The 24,630-nt window shown below is 36.2% G+C and overlaps 1 protein-coding gene across 1 annotated transcript in view; it reads right to left on the reverse strand.

The window, feature by feature from the left end:
* The window catches only part of NEGR1 (neuronal growth regulator 1), a 724,815-nt gene that overhangs the window by 232,377 nt on the left and 467,808 nt on the right, over positions 1-24,630 (reverse strand). Inside the window, exon 4 of the mRNA XM_087820521.1 lies at positions 21,366-21,497. Within this exon, the coding sequence (XP_087676647.1) occupies positions 21,366-21,497 (132 nt within the window). The remainder of the gene's footprint in view (positions 1-21,365; positions 21,498-24,630) is intronic.

Here is a 24,630-nt window from a genome sequence, read left to right on the forward strand (position 1 = left end):
TTTAAAAAAACTTTTTCCATCCTTTTATGTATCTTCTTTTATATATGTATGTTAAGTACTAACAGTTAAAATCATTATTTTGGTTGAGTTTAGCCAAATATTTCCTGATAAGAAAATCTTTTTGTGTGTGTCATCTGGACATGTCTGAACAGCTCGAAGAGAGCGACAGAGGTTCGTGCATAGAGGTAAATTGCCCATTACTCTTAAAAGTTATTTTAATGATAAGGAGCGTGCCAAATAACTGCTATGAATGGCTAAGTATATTCAAGGGTTAAAATGACCAGCTTAATACTGGTTCCTAAAGTTAGTATCTTGCTGCTGAGAAAATTTAAGGTGACAAACCATAGTCATCTCATAATTATTTACTTGATTAAATTATGAATTCTTGTGGTGGAGACCAGATGAAATTAAAGAAGAGTATTATAGTCATTAAAAATTAACCAAGTGCCATCTTTGTAGCTTTGGAGAAAGACAGAAGATACCCTGGAGTAGCATTTTAAAAAAATGTATTTCAGAGGACATCTATTCCTTGCTACATTGTGTGTTCTATTACGGCAGAGACCATGTCTACTTTGTTCATCACTATGTATCCTGATTATTGCCTAGTGGTACATTATAGGTGCTTAATAAATATATATTGAATCGATAAATATATGAAAGGGCAATATTGATGACAATAGTGCCAATCAATGTTCTTTTCCTCACAATCCCTCAGAACCTTTCATTGAGGAAGTGCTCTGTGATTACCCAAAGGATAGAGTGTTCAATATTTTCTAAGTGTAGCTTTCAAAATAGCACACTGTAGTAATTACTTTGACAGAGGCTCATTTTATTATTTTTATTTTTAACACAGGCCTATTCTTCAAGACAAAGCTAAATTCAGCCCAGGGAGGGGAGGACAGTTGTCAATATATTATAAAATAATAAAACTAAAGATGAGTTAGGATGAGGGAATGTTAAATTGAAAATTTTTAAAGCTTATCACACCACAATTAACTGCAGGGCAGGGCATCGTGGAGGTTAAACCCAACAAATGCCACTCAGTGCTCATATCCACATACTATGTCCAGGTCACCAGCTTATTAGCATACTAATGAGCATTTTTGTAAAAAGTTCACCAGGCCTTGAGGTGTAGACAAGAGAGCCCAAATGTGTTATCCTTTATTCACACTTTAATATTCAACGGGAATGTGTTTAGTGCTATCGTTGTGTCAAGTACTGAAGGTATAGTAACAAGGAGAACTTGGCTCTTGCCTTTTTTGAATTTATACAGTAATATACTGGTTCTAATATTTTATTAGTTCAACAATGCCATTATGGTTGGTACTTAATGTGAAAAAAATATTCTCTCAATATTCTTTCTCAACACTGAAAAAAAAAAGCAGCTTTGGAAAATGCATTTATTTCTCCAAAAGCATATGTTTGTAAGAAAGAGCATCATTTGTTTCTACTATTTTTAAGATAAAGGAGAGATCTACACACATTCGTCTTTCCCACACTGTTAATAAAAAAAACAATGTTTCCAGAAGTTCCAACTTCTTTCCACCTAAATGAAAGCATCCACATAAAATCAACACTTGCTACTATCTTAAATAAGTCACAATTTTGAAATAACCACAATGTGCATTTTTTCACCTGCAGAAAGACCTTGAAAACTGCAAAATAAACATCAACAAATCAAGTACATGGTATAATCTCAAATCAGGACATGTTAGCACTTCCTGTGCATTTATTATTGCATTTAGTTGAAGGCATCTTTCCACTTGCACTGCTCAACTCTTTCTTACTTATAAAAAATGTATTTTACTGCCTATACTATTCATATTTCACATTGCATTACACATCTAATGCTTCTATATAGTGAATTGTTCATAATCCTATAGGCTCAATTGATGAACAGATCCTGGAGGCTTTTACAAGGAGGCATACACTGACACCAACACATACACATATACTCTACTTGGTACTGTAATTTAAAAGGCATACTATTCAGACCGGCCTTATCAATCAGTTTGAGTATGTATAATAAAAATAACAATTATGTATTGAAAACTAACATTGTTTAGATAAGGTTGCCCTGAATGAACTAGATATACACATTTTTTCCATCACATTCTTCAATGAAGCTCAAGTATAACCTTACCAGAAGGCCTTCTCTGACCACACTACATAGCATTTCTGTTACTTTCTATTTACTTTTTACCCTTTTTCCTTCATAGCATTAATCATCACCTTACATACTATGTATTTGCTTGTCATATGGCAAATACAAGTGACCTTAGAATGAAATGATTGCTGGAAGACAAGAAAAAACAATAACACCCAACTATAAGTGACCTCACAAAAAGAAGGATATTTCTTCTCTGGCAGCACTTTCTTCAGTCCTTGTTGGGTGCCTCCCTTGGTACAAATATCCCAGCCAGTGGTCTCCACTGCCTTGCTAACCACTATCTCTTTTAAATATAACCCAAAGGGTGTATCACAGGACCCTTCTTATTAATTTTTTTCTTATAAAATAGAGCCACCTGATAAAATAGATGAAAAATAAAATAGTTCACTCACTAAGTCCCCCTTACGAATCCTGAAAGGGAGAAAGGGGGAAGAGAGACTTGAAAGCATGCTGAGGGGAGGAAAACACGCCCAGCAAAAGCCATTAGAAGGTAAATTATAACACAGTAAGGTTGCACCAAGCGCATTAAGATAGCAGGTAGCTCACGTTGCAGCTTCTCCCTGGAGAGAGTGTAAGTAGCAGTTCAGAGCCTGGGCTTTCCCATCAGGTAGATGGCACTCCCCGCTGGGCAGTGTATGACCCTGTGTGAGTTACTTAAACTCTCAGAATTTCATTTCCTTCACTTGTAAGGTGGAGATAACATTCCCTATGCCTTGGGCTATGGCATGGATGAAGTGAGACAATGTGTGCGGAGAGGTTAGGGGGGCTGGCTCGTGGCTAGCCCTCTGTCACGGGGGTCACTGCCCCCCGCATGCTCGCAGACAGCCCTCTGCTTCAGGTCCCATCCTCCCTGACTCATCGGTGGCGACAGGAGCCATTTGTTCCCACAATCTGGTCCCCGGATGGGATAAACTCATAACTCACCACCACCCAGGCAGCATTCTCTTCCCTGCACGCTTTTTAATGAGTCACAATCAATTACAGTAGCTTCCTTTACATCCAGTCCCTAGCACTGTCAAATAATCATGTACTCTAATCAAATTAATGATATTGAACTTTCATTTCAGTTGCATGGATGCTTTTATGTGATGTCTGCTGTTCTCTCGCTGAGTGAACATTGGGTTCTGGTGTGAAGTTATCGCCTTTGCTTTACGGCCCCAAAAGAGCAAACCCTGAATGTCATTTAAAAAGATAACCACAAGTAGAAATATTTCCACACAGGCCTATTTGGAGGTTCACATTTGCTACTCATTACTTTGGGATTTAATTTTCATTTATAAATGAAAATAAAAGCCCGTTTCTCAGAGCATGTGTCCCATTCTACTGGCTCAGCATCACCACACTGGTTCTAGTGTTTAGAATTTCCTTAAACATAATTTACAAATGAAAAAGTTAGCTGGGCTGGAGTCCTGCCTGTATAACTTACAGTCTAGCTTTCTAATGCATTAAAATCCTGTTCATCTGAGACTGGAGTTGTAAAGAAAGAATCAAGATTATCAAGCATAAATCAGCATTTGCCTTATAAAATGTAATGGAAAAATGCTAATAAGATTTACTGGTAACAGGAAATTGGATTATAACTTATCTATTTTTAAGTCAATTTGAAAATTGGCCTCAAAAGTTATGTTTTGATATGGACTGAGCCTCAAATTCTATTAAGTTTTCTTTCTTTTTTTTTTTCTTCTTTCTTTCTTTTTTTTATGGAGCACATGAAGATAAATTTGTAAAGTACAGCAATAAAAGGAAAAAAAAACCACATACACACCTCCAAAACCATTTATGTAAATATTTATCATACATTGTTATATTTATACTATGAGGAAAGATAGGGACCGGGCTGTTTATGTCTAGTTGGAAGTAGCTGAAAGGGGAAAAAGGTAATTTAAACTAGATACTTGCCTTGTGTGTATTTGGAACACTGAACAGCTTTGATATATGGTAAAATGAATATTCATATCAAAAGCTTTTCTCTTTGCTATATAATATTGAAGCTTAGCATCTATTTCACCTGTCAATTACATGGCATAGTAAGAATGTGATTTATTTTATAACAAAACTGGTATGATGCAGGAACTAATGAAGTGTTTATTCAAAATTTATCTTAAATGGACATATTCTGAGTGATTGAGCATAAACAAATTTAATAATGTTCCAAATTTAATAATGTCCCCTTACAAACTGCTTGTCAGGTGGGTCCGGAGCAAGTCTAATATAATGGCCACATCAAAGTGCTCAATTGCATATGCATATAACACCTCTGTGGGAATTTCCTTTCACTGTGACCGGGCTGCCAGGAATGTATCATTTTCTGTCTTATTTATTGAACATTTCACTCAATAGTTACTTATGAGGTGCCAGGCACAGTATTTAGGGCAGCGTAAAATTAACCCATCAATAGGAGGGCAAGAAAAAGGTCTTCAGCACAGTGTGTTCAAACACTCAAGAGTTAAGAACCACAGTGAAAATTTGTTAAGCCCACAAATTTATTATGTGCTCACCATCCCAATTCATTAACCCCCTTTCTACCCTCTTCTGCCTTCCCCAACCCTCTTTCTCTCTGGTAATCACCAAACTGTTGTGTGTGTCTATGAGTTTTTGTTTTTTTCCCTTCATTTCTTCAACTTTTTCACTCAGCACCCCAACTCCCCTTTCCTCAGTCTGTTCTCTGTATCTATGAGTCTGTGTTTTTTGTTTGTTTGTTGGTTTATTTTGTTCATTAGATTCCACATATAAGTGAGACTATATGTTACTTTTTTTCTCTGACTGGCTTATTTCACTTAGTATAATACTGCACTCTCCAGGCCCATCCATGCTGTTGCAAAAGGTAAGATTTTTTTATGTAGTGTACTTGCTCCTGCTGTTTCTTAAAAGGCATCAAATAAGTTATCTAAGATTTTTTCCCCAGAAGTTTGGAATCTTGTCATTTTGGTTTAGGGAATTAAACATTTGTCATTAAATTTGGATCAGAAAATATGACTCACACTATTTCTATTTTGGGGATTTTTTCAAGATATTTTTGTGGCCTTGTAGATAATTATCATTTATAAAATTCTGTGGCTGCCCTGAAAACTAGTTTGTTCTTTGAGGGTGTGAAATCAAATACGTATATTCAACATCACTAATATTATCAAAATTCTTTATTTTCTCCTTTACTTCTACTTGATCCAGTCAAGGATAAGGGCTTTAAATAAAACTTTCACCAAAGATTTGTAAATCTGTAAATATTTCCTGTCTTCTTTTCTAAGAAGACTTCATACAGATGATCTTAAAGTTAATGATGATTTGACTTACAACTTTTCAACTTTATGATGGTGCAAAAGCAATACTCAGTCATACTTCGAATTTTAAATTTTGATATTTTCCTGGACCAGCGATAAGCTGGGCAGCTGCAGTGAGATGATTTTGCCCAACTGCAGGCTAATGTAAGTGTTTCAAGCCCATTTAAGGTAGCACATTTAAAGTTTGTTTCTTCCTAGAAACATATATAACAAAGTTCAGTGTCCTTCAAATAACTCACCTTCTCTTTCATAGTTTTTATTTCTTTGACATTTTCATTTGTAGTTTGGAAGCATTCTTTCTAGTTTTACCACCTGTGCAGTCATCCCTAAGCAGTATATGTTTAGTTTAGTTTATTTTTGAGTTTTATAGAAATAATTTCATGTTATGTGTATTTTTTTATTTTCTCTTTAGCTTAATATTATATTTTTGAGATTCATCCAGGCTGATTCATGTAAGATATTATATATTTACTTTTATTTCTGTATAGAACTTTATTATACACTAAGCATAGTGTTGGTGAACATGTTTGCCTCTACAGACACTCTTGTATATGCTCTCTGGTTCATACAAATACATATGCAGGGAGTGAACCTTGAAGGGAAATTGCCAGGTTGTAGGGTAGGGTGTGTGTATGTCCAGTTTTACTAGGTGATATAAAATTGCTTTCCTAAGTTATTGTTTCAATTTACATTTTCCTCAACAGTATGTGAGAGTTCTTTTTGTACTACATTCTCACAAAAAATGTAATATTTTAAGATTTACAGTGTTTGTAAGCTGTTCATGTGAATGATACGTGATTATAGTTTTAAATTGTATTTCCATAACAAAAATGACATTGGACATCTTTATGTATGATCCACTAAACTTTCCTCTGCCATATATTATGGGTTTTCTTGACTCTTTTAAAAAAAATAAATGTTCTTTATATTTTCTGTATATTTAATCTTTGTTAGATTTATATATTTCATTATCTTTCCCAATTTGTGTTTTCTTCTTTTTGTTCTCTTCTATTAAAAAGAAAAGTTGTTAATTTTATTGTGGTAGAATATATGTCATTGTCTTAATAGTTTTCATTTCCCTGTTTAGTTTAAGGAAACTTTTGCTACCAAGGGTTGGAAAGATAGCCTCATATATTGTCTTTTAAAGGTTTTTAAAAATTTGCCTTCTACAATTACATCCTCAATTTATCTGGAATTAATTTTGCTTATGTTATGAAGTAGAGTTTCATTTCCTTTCCTTTTTATTTATGAAAACTAATTGCTCCCAAACCATTTGCTTAATGGTTTATTTTTCCCCCTGCTGATCTATAATATTATGTTTCATATATCAGAATTCCATATATGAATGAATCTGTTCAGGGGCTCTCTGTTCTGCTCTAGTTGTGCATTTATCTATTGTACGGATATCACACATTTAAATCACCACAGAGTTATAATGCATTTTGATATTTGTTAAGGTATCTTGCCCAACTGACTTTTTTTCTTTAGACATTTCTTGCATTATTAATATTAATTTTAGAAGTAACTTATCAAGTTTTATGAAAAAACAAGTTTAATTTTTTTAATTTGAATTCTAATGAATCTGTATTTTGTTTTGAGGGTAATGACACCTCCAAAACCTCTCTGAGTATGTTATACTTCTCCATTTAATTAGATCTTGCTTAATGTATTTAAATAATTGTATATATTTTATTAGACTTACCCTCAGTACATTCATATTTTGCTGATATTCTAAGTATCATTATTTTTCTCAATTGGACTTACTCTTTCTGTTGGTTTATAGCAATACAATTTAATTTGGTATATTGATTTTATATTTCTTAATCATAATAAACTCATTTACTTGTTAATTTATCATTACATCCTTCTGGGTTTTGTATATAGCAAATCACATCATCTTGGAATGATGTCAGTTTTAATTTTTATTTTCAAATACTTTTACCTCTAATTTTTTTCCTGCTCTTATTCTCCTGTCCTGGCTAGAAAAAGTAATGAAAAGGGTCATCCTTGTTTTAGCTGATCTTAAAGAAAATGTATTTATATTTCATCCATGTGTATGACACTGGCTATAAATTTTTACTTATGTCCTTTGTCAGCTAAATGTACTTCTACTTAGCAAAGAGATTTTGTAAAACATTGATCAGTGTGGATAGCATCCTTCCCTTCATAATACTTTAATTCCCTTTTTATTTCTTTAAGCACATTAACATCTTGTTAACATTCTATTTGCAATAATTCCAATAATTGTATTATGTGTATCTTATTTTGAAGTTTGTTTGTATCTCTGCTGCCGACTTGCTTTCTCTTTTGTGCACTGGATTTTTGATTAAGAATTCATGTTTCTTAAATACCACTTAAGAAAAATTGAGGCTTATGCTTAAAATCTTTTCCACAGAAAGTATTACTTTTTCTTCTGTAGGCATCTAAAGGGCCAGTAACCCCAGCACTACTTTAAACTAAATTTTCTACTTGGCATTTCTCAGGCTCTAGAGTGTAAATCCAACCCCAAATCCACACGAGTGAACCTTGTGAGGTGACATCCTCAGAGCTTAATTTTCTTCCCTATGAGCCCCTCCCCCTGCCCCATCGCCCTGTATCAAGACGGGGCCAAGCAGGCTGAGCTTTTTGTTTGTATCATTATTGACCCCTTTCCCCCCTTTATGGTTTTGTGATACCATTTTTGTGGCAGAAAAGTCTTCTGGTTTCATATGTTTAAAACATTTTTTCTCTTTTTTGCTATAGCCAGTCATTTAAATGATGCATTTATTTTCGAGTTTTAAAAAGATGTGCTTTTTTTCTTGTTCTAGTGCATATTTGCATAGGTTCTTAAGGGTCCCCCACCCCTCTCTCTTGCTGTGCGGGGTTCTAATTTGGACTGAGGCTTCAAGGTGTGTGGTTTGTAAATACCCCACTCACTCCCTTCCTGGTTTCTGGTTGGATGCACTTCCCAGGCCAAAGTGCAGAGCATGTTTGTGGTCACACGTGTCCTCTCCTTTCCTGTGTCTGCCAGGATGATCCAAATACAATTTTCAGGATCAACTTGTGTTCCCTTTTACCTGTAATCCCCGATACCGTAATCCTCAGAACCAGTGAAAAGCTATAATCCTCAACGAGTGCTAGTATTCTCTTCATCTTTTTCTTCCCCCGTATACAGTTTTAAATTGTGGAAACACCCCCGTTGAAATGCAATGGAACAGTAGATAAGGAGGGGAGGGTGAAAGCAACGGAATAATACTCTGAATGTCTTCAAATGCTGCAATCATGTACAGAAGGGAGATTGTCTAGTGTTGTCTTTGGTACAGTCTGGAAGTTTCTAAGCCAAGAAGCAGAAAGGCAGAGCTGTTTCTTCCATGAAGCTAAGCAGGGTATAGCATTGTTTTATTTTGTGTGTGTGTGTGTTACAATTCTCTGAGCTTTTTCCTTTGTCAAAATTCCATCTGAATGCTACTGGCTTTGGATTAGTTTTAGGTTTTGAAGGTTTTTCAACTACTGTTCCTTTTTCTTTGTCTTCAAGTCATATTTTGTCAGGAAAGATTATGTCAGAGCTTGATGGTGAGATTCTATTTGGAATCCAATTGTATTTTTGAGTCAAATCATATGAACCCTCAAAGGCATGATATTCATAGATTATTTCTTCATGAATGACAAAATTTGCAATTAAATTCAGTTGGCTATACTTCACCTTGGAGGAAAAAGAGATCTATTATATCCTTACTCTTCTAAGGAAGCTTTCAATCATTGTTTCTGAACTATATTTTTTAAAGAAAGATATGAGGCAAAAATTTCTGCTCTATACAGATTATTTGAGTCTATATAATTGGTTGTATTAATCAGGAGAGACCAAGCTATGGTATCAAATAGTTCCAAACATGCAATGAGTCAACAAAAAGGAAGGTTAATTCTCACTCACTGAATAGACTATAGTGTTTCATATCAGTGAATGGTTAGAAGCAAAATGGGGTAAGGGGTAGGGCCATTCTTCTGCATACAATTACTCAGGGGCTCAAGATAATGGTAGCTGTGCTCTCTTCAACATGTAGCTCTCAAAGTCACCTAGGGCTTACTATTCCTTAGCTAAGAAGGGAAATAAACATGAAAGTATGCATGGGACTTTTTTATGAGCCAAGCCTAGAAGAGGCCCAGTCATTTCTGCTCACATTTTGTTTGCTGAAACTCAGTCATAGTTCCTAACTAACTAACTAACTAACTAACTAACTAACTATTTCTTTAATTTTAATTTCCAATTACAGTTTACATTCAATATTATTTTGCATCAATTTTAGCATTGTGGTTAGACAACTATATACTTTACAAAGAGGTCCCCTTTGATATTTCAAGTACCCACCTGGCACTGTACATAGTTTTCGCAATATTATTGACTGCATTCCCTAATTTGTACTTTACATCCCTGTGACTCTTTTCTGACTACCAATTTGTACTTCTTAATACTTTGACCTTTTTTACTCAGCCTCCAAAATGCCCTTCTCTCTGGCAACCATCAGTCTGTTCTCTGTATCTATGAGCCTGTTTCTATTTTGTTTGTTCATTTATTTTGCCCTTTAGATTCCACATATAAATGAAATCATATGGTATTTGTCTTTCTCTGCCTGACTTATTTCACTTAGCACAATATCCTCTAAGTCCATCCATGCTGTCACAAAAGGTACGATTTCATTCTTTTTTTTAATGGCTGAGTAATATTCCATTTTGTAAATGTGACTCTTAAAGAATTCACAAATCATCTGATTCATCTGTTTCCTGTTGGGCTGTGCAGAACAGCTTATGAGAGGCTTTACCAAAGGCTGCATGTGCATGTGAATTGCGCTGAGTTCAAAGTTCCTTTGACTCCCACAGAGAAAAAGAGAAGGGTTTGCAAAGCCAATCTACACACAAATATGAAACAGCATTAACAAACATAGCATTTGTGAACTTCAGCTCATTACTGGTGTACCTCATCCATCTAATACTGTAAATGTACGCTAGCTAGTTGTGCTAAATGCAGAAACATCCTCAACATCTGTTCTAGGGTTCAGAATGCTGATGTATTTAGACTAGGAAAAAGTATAGTTTACTGCAGAAAAAAATTAATGTGCATTAAGCTAATATGTCCCATTACATTATTTAAACATTAGAACTTTTATCAAATTCCTAACTCTAACTCTGAAACAACTGGGGAGTGGGTAAAAGATATAAATTGCCACAAAAATACTTTTAAGGTATTGATAATCTTAATAGAACATGACTTCATGGCAACAAAGCAGAATAGTGAATCTTTCTGTTTTGTTTTGTTTTCTTCTGGCTAAAAACAAGTTTTATTGGACATTGTTTTTAGGATATATTTTCATTTGTATATGGTAAATCTCATCAATATTACTATCAACATTAATATTAGTGTATGGTATTATTATCAACATTTTAGAGAGAATTTTACACTTATCTTTCCTCAACTGAATTTTTAGGCCTACACACACTCCCACACACACACACACACACACATACAGTTTTCAATTTGGTGGTGTTGACAAAAGGCTTTATCAAAAATGAAACTACATCACAAAAGCAAGTTAAAATTAAAGAAATTATCCAAGAAATTCTTCTCATATGTAAACCACCATTAATTAAACAGAAAAAAGTATGTCATTTTCCTATTCTAGCTATTTATTGATTTTTCTATTGAAACTATTCTTGAGCACATACAGGGTGGGGCAAAAGTAGGTTAACAGTCGTAGTACACAAAACAGAATTTATTATTGTGTTATGATTTATTTATTGTATTATTTTCTATACAAACAACTATAAACCTACTTTTGCCCACCCTATATATAAAAACCAGAGAAAGTATATGGGGAAAAACTTTAGAGGTCCTGCAGCAGCAGCAACATCTTTCCAATGTGGTTATCATCATCACCTCTAGATAAATATCATTTGAATGAATGCTGTTTGGTAAAATTGCTATGTACAGGGAAAATGGGTTCTGAATGCAGATTAATCTGGCTTTGAACCCGATTTTTTCTTATACCTAAACTTACCTTAAACAAATGCCTTTTACCTCATTAAGGCTTCAACTGCCTATATGTTAAATGAAAATAATTTTTCCAAAGTCTAATGAGTACTACATATGGGTAGATTATAGCATATCCTGGCACATAGCAGGTGTTCATTAAATACCATTAATTTAGTGAGTACTATAGCAGTTCTCAAAGTGTCTTGTGGCGATGCCTCCCTTTCCTGACATCCTTTAAGGTAACTAGTTCTTTCTTTAGAAAACTGTTTTCATACTAAGTTGCCGTTTGAATTTTCATTCCCTCTCACACATGTACAGTTTCTCCGATGCTACATGATCCGTGAAGACCTCATTGCTCCGACTGATGAAAGTAATCTGCTTTCATGTTTATTTTTTTTTTAGTTTTAATTTTAAATGTGGAAAATACGATGTCATTTACTTTGTGTTTTTTTATTTTTCATTTTTAAATATAGGAAATATGAAGAGCTATAATCTACACTATCCAAAGCTCTTTTGGAATCTCTATAATTTTTAGGACTTGTAAAAGGGTAGCAAGATCAACAATTTGAGAAAGCTACGCTATAGTCTGAAGGAAAGGTCCTGCGTGTGTAGCGATGCAGCTCCCAACAGCGAACACTGAGTGTGAGTGGCTGTTTCTTTGGAATGGACCATGAGAGCGAACTCAGCTACCAAGCAGAACAGAGACGGCTCAGAGAGAGCAGGCGGGCAGCTCGGGGTGGGGCAGTGTTGGGTGGGGGAGGGACTGAACAAAAAAGAAAAAAAAGAGAGAACTCAGGGAGGTGGAAAACAGTGTGGCGATGGCGGGTGGAGGTGGGAGAGGGCACGGAGGGGAGGAATGGCGACGGGAGAGAGAATGGACAATGGCATCATGACAGTAAAAGCAGAGTAGTGAATCTTAAAGATGAAACAAACACAGAGTGTTCCAGATAAAACTTTATCGTCTTTCATTTTACCAATGAAAATGCTAACTGCGTAAGCGTTTGGTGTCCCCAGCAGGGCGGGCTTTTCTGTCTGGTTCCATTTGTCGGCTTTCCTGCACCACCCATAGCCTCCCTGTGCAGCCGCAGGCCGCGGGCACGACCATCGCGTCCCCTGGGCAAAGGCTCTTCCTTCAGACACGGGGACACACCGAGCCGAGTGCAGCATCCTTCCCACAGACTGTTTATTGCCATTGCTTTTTTCTATTCACTTAGCGTCCTAATTTCCTTGGTTCTTCACTTTAGTTCAGTGTCAGCCGTTCTGACAGCCAGCACCTGGGTGTATTCTGGTTATTAGAATCCTCCCCGCATCGCACACCGCGACCCTGTCTCATCACGCTTCAGGCTACACCCTCCCTTTCACAGAGCCTCTGGAGTTCCCAGCACTGACTGAAAACAATTACATTCCGTTTTTATTTACATGGAGGCAGGCCCACAGAGTCAGACAGCCTCTGCCGAGAAGCAGGATCTCAGGACTGCATTCTGAGTACTTCTGTGAACTCTACCATCTAATTAACAGAAGTTCCAGAACCCTAAAGCATACGTCCTTAAGATGAAGAAATTTGGGTGATTTAACAATCATTAACTGTAGAATGCCATGTGTTTTTATTTTATATTCATTCATTCATTCAACCAATAGACATTCGTTACCAGGCACTATGCCAGGTATGGGGAGTAATAATACTCTACACTAAGCCTTTTCCTGTAATTACTTAGTGAACCCTCACTCTCTCCACCTAATCACTGAAGGAACTGACACACACAAAGCTTAATAATTTGACCAAGCTCTCATAGTAGCAAGTGGCGGGGTTAGCATGCAAAGCCAGGATGCCCAGCTCCAGAGCCTGCCCTTGCAGCCACTGTGCGCACTGCCCGAGGCACGAGGTGAGTAGGAGGAGTCGCCCTCCTGAAAATCACTACAGGCCACGGAGGAAAGCAGACATGTAAACAACAGTATGATGTGACGGCTGCTGCGTACTAACACTTACATCATAGGAAGTCATTTCCTTGTGCTAGTCACTGATGTTTCACATATATCATGACGCTTAATCTTCAGAACAAATTTTCAAGATGTGTTATAATTATCTCCAGTTTTTGTGTGTGAGGAAACGGAGCCCCTGAAAAGTTAAGGAATTTCCCAATACTCCATAGTTAGTAAGTGACTGAGCTAGAGCTAGAAATCATGTTTGTCTGATTCCAGATCCTGCTTTGTTACCCTCTGTCACACTCCATTGCATACACAGCATTCCCACCTTGCGATCCTCTGAAATGTATTTCTCTGTTGTATTTATTCTTTCCATGATATTAAAATTTTAAAGTAACAGAAAAGTTTGCCCAATTTGGGCAACAATGCATGAGAGAACAAACTATCACCATCTGGATGTTGGATAAAATCACAAAGCAAAGAATTAGGTTACTTTGAATCATTAGACACTGAAGTCAAACAGTTGCTTTAAACTTTTGCTTTCAGCCTCCTGGGAGTTGAATCCATGCAATCCCTAAAAAACTTGGACATTTGGATCAGAGAAATGCATCAGAATCTCAGGTTTAGGGGATACCATAGAGATGCTTTTCTCATTTTACAAATAGGGGGATTAATACATAGAAGTTTAAGTTCTTTGTCCAAAGTTTTATGATTAATTGAGTTAAAAATAGAATTCAGACCTTCTGTCTCATACTCAATATCCAGTAATCTCCAAACATAAATATTTATTATCACCTAGAAAATTTTCAAAAAAGTTTTACCCATCTGATTATAAGTAAATATGATATAAACCAATTCAGCATATGGAGCGATTATTCAGGAATCTGTATATTTAAAATATTTCCAAGATACTGAATACAATTCATTGTTAATTTTCATTATGTACATGTCTCTCACAAATTGGCTTAGTATTATTATATATGTGGGTAGAAATAAGGGAAAGAGAAGGGGGAAAATATAATGAGGAAGAGTATTACTGGGCAAGAAATGAACACATAGATGAAAGAAGGAATGAGTGGGGACAGGCAAAGCAAGCGTGGATGTGCAGAGGAAGTTTCCCCCAAACTGGGTCCCTTTTGTTCCAATTTTATCTACCACAATTCTTGTATACACTGCCTTCATTTATACCACTCCTACCATACTTTCCCCCTAATTGCTCCACCTTCACATACACACATGCATGTACACAAAACATACAACTAGGAGCAAGAGCAGACCTAAGAATCCTTAATTCCTGTGACGTCTAATCTTAACCATGTGGAAAAGACCCAACATTAATTCAGTGTTGCTCCCATTCTGGGAATAGCTCTTCAGTGTTCAGTTAAAATGAATTCAATTCCATAAATTATCTCGCTTGATACACATGCTCGCTGAGGAAATATGCTGATCCAGTTGGACTTAGGTAAACACAGGTTTATGAACTGAGTGTTTGCACAAGGTCTGAACCTTCGATCAGCTTGAAGAATATATTCATGAGAAGCCACCCGAAGTTTTCAGAGTCTGACACTTTGACATCTTACTCGAGCATGCGTCTAGATGAGCGCGCCATCAGGGAAGCGCACACATAGACGGGTCACTACATATTCGTTCTTTCTTTCCCAGCTTCACGCCTTTTCCTTAGTTTGGCACGGACTCGTTTTCGGCCCAGAGCATTTCACCCTGTTAGAAATTGTTTTCTTACTGCTCGATAATGTTCAGACTCTATCATACTATCAATTTCTATATATTACATATAATTTATATAAATATATATGTATATTTTCTAAGTGGTAAATGCCAACCTAGAAAGAACTATAAACAACACAAAATAAACACACTCATCTAGCAAACAGCTTTGCTTATGTATTGAAGTTGAAAACTGTTTCATCTTCCATTTTAAAAGAAAGGACTCATAATATGCACATATGATTACTACAGATGCATTTTTATTTTCCATGAACAAAAGGCTGAAAGATTACTCATAGACCTTTAACACTAAAACTACTCTCAAAACCTAGATAAAAGTAGGGGAGAATACGTTTAAGTTGAATTGAGAAGCCGACTCATTAAGTAAAAACAGCCTTGGCACACTCATCATTAATTGAAGTGTGTGCCTAAGATTTAAAACGAAGGACCAATTATGTCTCCCTCCATAGAAGCAGCCGTGTATTCCTTAACTGCATGTTTAATAACACGGCTTTGCTTCAACTGAGGGATTATATAAACCACAGAATTAAATCTGAACTTTTTATAACAGATAGTACCATGGTAAAAAGGTTTAACTCCTAGATTTTTATGTTGTTCTATTGAGAAGAAATGTTTTATTTAAAACTATATTTTCTGGGTAATTATCCATATGTTTTTAATATTCCATGTTTAATACCTGTAGGGATTTTCCTTCAAATTTCTTAAGTCATTATCTCTCTTTTAACTGAATTTGTTGTTCTTAATATTATCATTTTAATCCTTTCCTGTGCTGTTGCCACGACAAAGAAAAGAAGCCTTCTGGTGCACCCCATGAGTGGAGAAAATAAAAATATTTAAATACATTTATTTTATATGCAGATGCGTCTCTGAACAGTTCTAGCATCTCAAACTTATTCTTCGATTGAGAAGCACCGGATCTGTGGCCTGCCTATGAAAAGTCACTCACGCCCATCTAATCTGGCATCACCTTCCTCCCCAGGACCCACCTTTCCTTCTGTTTCCCACTTTGGGCTCCTCCAGCTCAGTGCAGTGTGACGGGCCGAGCAGTGCCTTGTCCCCTGACTATTATGGGGCTAAGCAAATGCTGCTGCTCCTGTCTGGGAGACTGCTCTTCCCCTATTTCCCCACTTTAAAAATATCTGTCAAATTCAATTTTGTTCTTCAGGCACCATCAGGTTCAAGGCCTCTCACAAGCTTTCCACGGTACCTTAAGGCTGTGTTTGGGGCCCTCTGACAGCCTTGAGCAGCACCTTACGATGGGTTTATCAGAGCGCGGGCCGCACTGCATCCTATGTGTTTCTTTTGTCTTTTTCTTTCCCTGATGGTGTACTTGAAGCATCCCAGGCCCTAAGACCTTGACAGTCTCATGATAAACAATAAGAAAATAAGTAAATAAATACATATGTGAATATAGATTTACTGAAGTGCTTCATTATTGTACTAGAAATGGCATATAAACTAGTACTTTATTTAGAAGACAGCAATATGCATTATTTATGCCCCGAGTTGTTCTAAAGAAGTGTCAATTAGCTTATAAAGAATTATAAAATACAGGAGAGGAAGCTAAATTTTAAGTAGATGGGAAAGATGAGGTAAATGGAAAGTGATGGTAGGGGCATAAAATGAAGCCAGAAATAAAAAACTAAGGTGATAATTATAAATTCACATAAAACCATTTTCTCTGGTCCCATGATAGTATCTTTGCCTTATTCCAACTCTGAATGTCGAAATTTTCTCTTTATTTAAAGAAGATCTATTTGTCATCTGCAATTTCTTCTAGTCTTAAGGCTGACATGCCTCCCTAACTTGCCCAAAGTTTTGGAGACAACTTTATGAAAAGCTTAAGAAAACTGGCCATTTCCCTAGAGGCCTCTCCCTCCACTTTCCTCTCCCCAGTGGCCTCTAATTTCAGGCTTTGATACAATTGTACTAAGTTATACTAATTGGTACATTCTATTCTACATGTTTAGAGCTAGTTATATTGAAAGATAAAGTGCATATTTGCATACATAAATATGCATCAGATGCAAAATAATGCACTAATATATGCCTGTGATTTATTGTATAAAATCTTAGTTCACAGTGCACCCAAAAATATCCTCACTGTTTGACGACAGGAAGAATTACTCAATTCTATTTTACTGGAAATTGTGTGCATGAAAATTTTCTCATACAGAATAAAATGATCAATACATAAATCTGACTGTCATGAGTGAAAACTGAAATATTGTCTAGGCTTATTTTTACCTTAATCTGGTTGACTCTATATTTTTTCTGCTTAATAGCACCTTTCATTATTCATGTCTGTTTTGTTCTTAAAAATCAAGGAAGTTACTAAATGTTTTAATCTCCCTGAACCTCAATATTCTTATCTGTAAAAAAGAAAGAAAAAAAGAAAAGAAATTATTGTTTCCTCTCCTTGGATAAAAGCAGTATCTAAATGTTAGGTTACCTTTATTGAATCCACCTAAACAATTTGATAAGAAAATATCAGAAGTTAGTCAACATATCAATTTCATAGGGTGTTTTTGGAGCAAACTTAGTATCTTCTTCCTGTTCTGTCTAGTAGATTGATTAACTTAAAGAATGCTAATCTTTTTAATAATTAATTCATTCTGGGAGTATTTGGGGATGGGAATTACTGATTTATTAAATCAACCAACTAGTCCTATATATATATAAAGTAAGTTAATTATACCAATCACTTCACTACACTGCTGTTTAATTACATTGAATAGAAATGTACATAACAGTGCTATATGTATGAAGTATATGGCAAAAGTGATGTTATTTTATATTGTATTTATGTGTTTTATAAATATAGTAAGTGTGGCAGATGTATTAGACAGTTAATATTAAACATTTCTAACTTTCAGGGAACCTAAACCTCTTTCTCAAATTGACTTACCACATAAGTAAATCTATTAGAGCTTATGAAAATTTATTATATTTCATCCTGAACCCCATATGGGAAAAAGGACAGTTTCTCTTCAAATTATCAGTCGCAAAGCTAGTGCAGTTCCATAAGCCCGATCGATACTGATGAATAACAATGAAAAGGAGCGCGGCCTTGAACCTGGCACAACTCTATCTTCAGGGAACCTTTGAGTCGCCAGGGGATGTGCAGCTCTATGCTGGTGACATAGACCACTCTGCTCAGTTTTGAGCTTTGACGAAATAAAGTTTGCTTGGTAGGGTCCGGCTAATTTCCTTTGGGAAATCAGCTCAGTAAAATCCACAGGTAGTGTTCAATTTTTGACTTATAAAGTCACAAAATTAACACTTTTCCCACCTCCCAGAACTAGGAACAAGTACACACATACACTCACACACATACATGACTTAGACTTCATTGGTATATATGTGACAAAACTATTTCAAACAGAGGCAAAATTTAGATCTTGATGAAAAGTCTGAACAGAACTCATCTTTCACATAAAATACTGATTCAAGAGATGTGAATGCAATTGTTCAGTCAGTATTAAATACAATTCTTCATAGCACGTTTAGGAAAATGTAAGCTATCTTAGGTATAATTTGGGAAGGAGCAGAAGACAAAATTGGTTGAAATCATGAAAAATTCTGTTGGGTCCATTTTTTAGTGTGAGCTATGTTAATATTATGTGTGTACCACAACTTGCACTTAGGACTGTACTTTAACTGAAATGAGTCCTTAAAAAAAAGTTTTTTCTGTGTTCTGATATAAAAAGCAACCTCCTTAACTTTTTAAAAAACTTTTCCCTTCTTAAGTTAAAACTGGGTAACAAAGTCTTCTTTCCCACCTGTCCTTAGATGTCTGACACCCTACACAAGCCTTGAAGCACATTTTGGGGCTGATGAAATGTCTTTTAGGCTCTGCTTTGAACTTTCCTGCTCCCATCCTGTTTTGGAAAACAATTCCCCAAGGGCCTCTTGTGTTTCTGCACTGACAGTGTTTGTCCCCTGCTATCTTTTCAAGAAAGGTGTGTAGCGAACAGCCTCGGAAGACAGAAAAGGTGGTTTTCCCTATAAAGCAAAGGACAGGTTTGTTTACAGTCCAGTATAATAAAGATAATTTCTCCCTCTGTGGTAAAGGGCAGGTTTGCTTGCTGTCATTATAAAAAAAAAAATCGAGTTTCCTAAGCTCGGGAGCCTCAGCTATGATAGCCCCACCGGGCATATAGGTGCCACCTAGCCCCATCATATCAGCCTGTAGTAACTGGTGGGTGGGTGACTGATGCAAGAAGATGACAATCCTCTGGCATCTGCTGTAGCTGTGAGTGCTAAACTGGCCTCAGTCTCTGTCTCCTGCCAGCATGCATGAAGCTGGGACAGATCCTCCGCAGCTCTCTGTATCTTGTTTCTCTAGCTCCTGTCCTGTTTTCTATAAGGATTCTCTTCTCCACCTAGATCCTGTGGGTGATGACTCATTGGTTGGTCAGTCATCTAAATCTTTCAATTTAGTTTCTCTCCAAATTCCTGCCTCCTTAGTCTAAGGTCTCCCCTTGTTCATAAAAAAAACAAAACACGGGATCAGTTTAAATGATAAGTGACAATGAACTAAAGTCAGAGGGATGAAAATGATAAGAACGTGGGAGTACAAAGGGAAATCTGGATTCTACGTGGAATGTGGGCCCAGGAGAATCCTTACAGCAGCTGGATTTGCAATTTTCTCCCCCGGAGACATCCTTCTTGCGTCTGGGGCTTTAGAGTGGGCTGCTGTCTGGGCCTGATGCCTCGCCAGCCTGACAGTTTGATGCTACCTTGTCACTTCTGTGTGCTCACTGCCAAGAATATTACTTCCTTAGTTGTTCTACTTCTCAGCTTCCTTCCCGCCACTTCGACAACAAAATCGGTAGGCTCATACTCAGAGCAATACGGCCAGTGATCATGATTTTCACTTGCTTTATACCTCTAATTTCACAGAGTTCCAGAGGGATGAGCAATAGCCCTTGGCAACAGGAGTTCTGAGGCTCAATAGCTACTTATTATAAATGCAGATTTCCAGGCCGTGTACTCCAAGGATTTTGATTCAGTAGAGTTGATTTGGGACACATGGATTTTCCATTTTTAGTGAGCTGCTTGGGTGAATCTAAAGTTTGTCTGCAGAACATGATATGAGAAATTCTGCCCACAAACTGCCTCTTGATCCAGTATTATGCACATTTGCTCAGTCTCACAGAGATAGTGCAAACCCAAACGCATGGATTAGTCACTGACAAATCTTAGTTGATGGCAGTGATTTGCCTTGGCAGACACCCAACTTCCAGGGGTATTTAGTTATTTTTGCCCTGAAACTGAAATATGAGACTGAAAGATTCATATAAATATGAAAACGCTGCTCTGTTGTAGAATTTTGGCAGATGTTTGGGATGACGTCTGACCTGTAGTGTGATACTATGTGTGCATGATTGGCAAGGCCATCTATAGGAAGATGTGTAAGTGGAATAAAAAAAATTCGTAAGCTATAGCTTGTATACACTTGGTAAAATACTAGTACCCCCAAAGTACTTTATTTGAATAAGTTAAATAATGTGAAAATTCCTGAGAAAAATACTACGGGGGTGTTTTTGAAAAGTAAAGACTATTGCAGTCATGGCTGTTGAAATCATGAGATACAAATTAGGATGTTAATTAAGAAAAAATCTTACATCTGTGTTTTGAGATGCATTTAAAGAAAGGGTGTAACATAATGGCATTGATAGTTCTGCAGATATTTCTTACTATTCTAACTTCCTAATAATCATGTTTATGAGAAAATTTATTTTTCTCAATATTTTTCAAATTAAATAGAATTAAGTAACCTAAGTAATAGGAACAGCACAGTAACAGCCGCCCCCAGCATTTGTTTTGTTTTGTTTTTTTTTTGAGTACATTTCATTTCCATCTGGTTTGATTAGGAGTTTCATACTTATATTGAGTCAAAATACGCTACAGGTGAAACCTGTGAGAATGAAGAAAACACCATGTGTCTGCAGTGCTCTAGAGGTAAGGATACCACCGTTTAGAATGCCAGGGACTAAGATGATATTGGAAACATTTCCATCTGCACATTAAACTGAATTATGATGGGATTATTTGGGATAATTGATGTTCCGTGAAACAATTTGACCAATATTTTAACATATACACATTTTCACATCAATAAGTGGTCTTTATCAATAGATTACCTTGTAAAAACAACAACATACATTTCAGATGGCATTTTTCAGGTGGTTTACTTTTTTTCTCTGAGGTTATTTTGATAAAAGGTGATGGGACTTACAGTTTACGACAACTTTTACTTTCTTCACGTCTGGGAATGACACATCGTTTTCTGCACTGCATTCATATTCTCCAGCCTGGTCCCTGGTAATTCCATAAATGTCCAAATACTGTCCATTTTCAAATGGTTTTGCTACAAGAAAAAAAGCACAGCATGTTTAATTGTAGCCGCCCGAGGCTTCATTCAAGTAAAACAACAATCTCATGTCTTCCTATTAGATACTGCGGACAAAACAATTTCCAATGAAACTAGGGAATTATTGAAACCTTTGTTCTCTTATGTTCAGAGGAAAAGTCAGAGAAAAAAAGCAGAAGCCGAACAAGGGATGCTGTAACAATACTGTTTCCCCAGACCAGGATATACATGTGTTTTTTTTAATTGATTGTGGTCTCCTAACCTTGTCACCCATCAAATAGAGCTGTGCACATTTCTGTAATTGAGTTCAACAACCTCCTAGCAGTGTAGATGAAGTTCACTAATATCACTTGGTTCTTATTGACTTTTACACACTGTATGCTAGCAACTTGACACTTAACCTAACTAAATGTTACTTTCCTTTTGGGGAAATCTCATAGTCATTCTCAAGGCTTCAAGCCAGATGGCTTGATAAGAGTATAGAGATATAATGAACCATTACCATGTCTCAGTTTCCAAAATTATAAATTTTTCCAGGAGAGGTACAACTTATATACTATATTTGACCCACACAATAAACGTCAAGAAAATCTTTATGGCCTTTAAAAGGTAAGTGGTCGTATAAACATATTAAATTATCTTTACTTTTAATATTTCAGGGAAAACATTCTATTTGACTAAAAATAGCAGCAGGTTAAAAATATAAAAAGACATAATCACAGGTGAAAGAATATCCCCCAGTGAGTTAGATTTGATAAAAGAAAGACACCTTCTGAAAAAATGGAATTTTTATTTATTTGAAAGCATTGTATCATTGGGCAGGAAAGGTTGTGATTATCACGGCAAAGGAAGAATGGGCCTATGTGAATTTCAAGAGGCGGGGCCCTTCTCCCTCCTTGCACAAGTCTTTAAAAATCACATTTCAAAGCATACCAAAGAGAACTGGAAAATGAAACAATGATTCCATTAAGTGGTCTGTTTTCAAAATCAACCTTATTTTTGTTTTCATCTTATTCTGTTACTGAAACTATTATAATAATATATAAATTATAAAACCAGTAAGATTTAATTTTATATGAATAAAACAGAAGAAAATGTAGTTATGGTGCTTCAAATCTAAAATCCATGTCAATGAAAAACATTTCTTATTTTTTCCTGTGGGCTCTGTTACCTGGGCCTAAATCACGTGCAACTCTGTCTGCCTTCCAGATAACTATGGCTTTGTTATTTGCAACCTGGAGTTTAGGATTTACTGTAAATGACTGAGTCATGTCTCCTTTTTTTTCCTGGCTAATCACAAGTTGTACATAGAAGAGAGTTATACTTCTCGGGTGGTGGTTCGCTGATAAACTATTTTGAGAATAAGAAGTACACTCACAAAAGCAGAAGTTGTCTCCACAGTCCATATTCTTAAAATCTGATTTTATAATCATTTTCTAAGTTCAACCGGGGTCCTTATCTGACTCCAATATATAAATAAGACATTGATTTTCTATTGTTTTATTCTATTTCTCTTATTTTCACCGTTATAATGAAGATAATATAATCTAAGCTTAAATGTGTCTGTAAAAAATATAGGGGGTACAGAATCCCTAATCACATCCTAGAATTTTTAAAGTATAACTTGAATTATAAAGTAAGGGAAATATTAAACGGAAATTAAGGTATGGAAGAATTGATATACTGTATCAGAATTAAATAACCTAGTTGAACAAATACAAAAGAAAGGCAATCACAAGTTAAAAGGTGTACTGTTGTGAAACTTTGTAAAAACAAATTTATTAGGGCCTAAGTTATTTTCCATACTAAAATGTACTCGAATACTCCTGGTTTTGTGTACTGACGTCATTTAAGAAATCGTGTCTTGCAAAATGCATCCTTTTGATAAAAAGCATACATTATACCTGTTTGATTAATCAACTATTATCTAATTCTTAAATAAATCATTAAATATTGTGTGTGAGTTTATGTGTTACTGTTTTTGCTGTTTCAACATTGTAGACATATGAACAAGTGCTCTTAAAGTATTGAAGGATAGGAAGGAACACAATAGATAAGTATGTCTAGCTCACTCTCTCCCTCTCTAATGGCAGGTTCTGAAAAATTGAGAGCAACTATATTAAGTTGTATGACAAAAATATCACCAATATCAGGACCACTGGATCAGTCAACTCCAGAGAGCACCATTTATATCTATTGGATATGTTTATTCCTGGAATTCACTACATATTCTACCTAATGATTTTTAGGGACCCTTCTCAACTCCACCATGGAACAATGACCCTATTTACAACTCCCCGAATTAGCAGTAAATGTTTTGCATTTCGTAACTCAGGAGCTGGAGAACCAGTGAATGAATGGTATTCCCAACACTATCAGCCGTATAACACTAATATAAAGAAACTTAGGGGGAAAAGCATAACTTCATGGTTAACTTCATTTTTCTCACTCACATTCACCGTACCATGGATCAGCTCTCCCTAAGCATGTGTTCTAAGTATTCTCTTGTTTTTACAGAAATAGCTTTGCTTCCATCCTGAATTCATTCTTGCTCTTTTCTTGGTCTTTATCTCACCAGGCTTAAATTTCAGATGTGAAACTTGAAGTGGCTGAGAATTCAAACCCTGAAGCTTTCTCGTCTGCAATGGGCTTGGCTGCCTCTGGTGTTCGTTGTCCTCTGTGTTCCCTAATAGTAATGCTTCACCTTAGTTTTGGAGCCAAGGGAAGCAATCCTCTTTTATACTTGGCTGAGTTGCTCTTTTTTCCCATCTCTCTCCCCACGAGGGGCGAGGTTCTGGGCATAGTACGTTAAAATGCAAAGAGCATTTCAGTTCATGCAAAGTAACCTAACTAATCTCCCCAAAGGAAAGGGGGATGATCCCCTCAGGGATACAGGGAGCTAGAGGCCCGAGGACCAGGGCCAAGGCGAAGCCTTCCCAAGGTTTAAATATGTACTACCTTAGGGTGCTCCTATAAATCTAGAAAAAAAATACAAACACCATGTAATATTTTTATCATTTAGGGTATCGACATAAATAAATGTCGATGACACGTAAGTGCACTGTGACAGGAAGCCCTCTCTGGTCACAGGTTTTGCCACTCTCTCTGAGCGCAGTGACCATGTCTGTTT

The sequence above is a fragment of the Miniopterus natalensis genome, chromosome 9 (genome assembly GCF_054644295.1).
Source record: "Miniopterus natalensis isolate mMinNat1 chromosome 9, mMinNat1.hap1, whole genome shotgun sequence".
In the NCBI taxonomy this organism is placed as follows: domain Eukaryota; kingdom Metazoa; phylum Chordata; class Mammalia; order Chiroptera; family Miniopteridae; genus Miniopterus; species Miniopterus natalensis.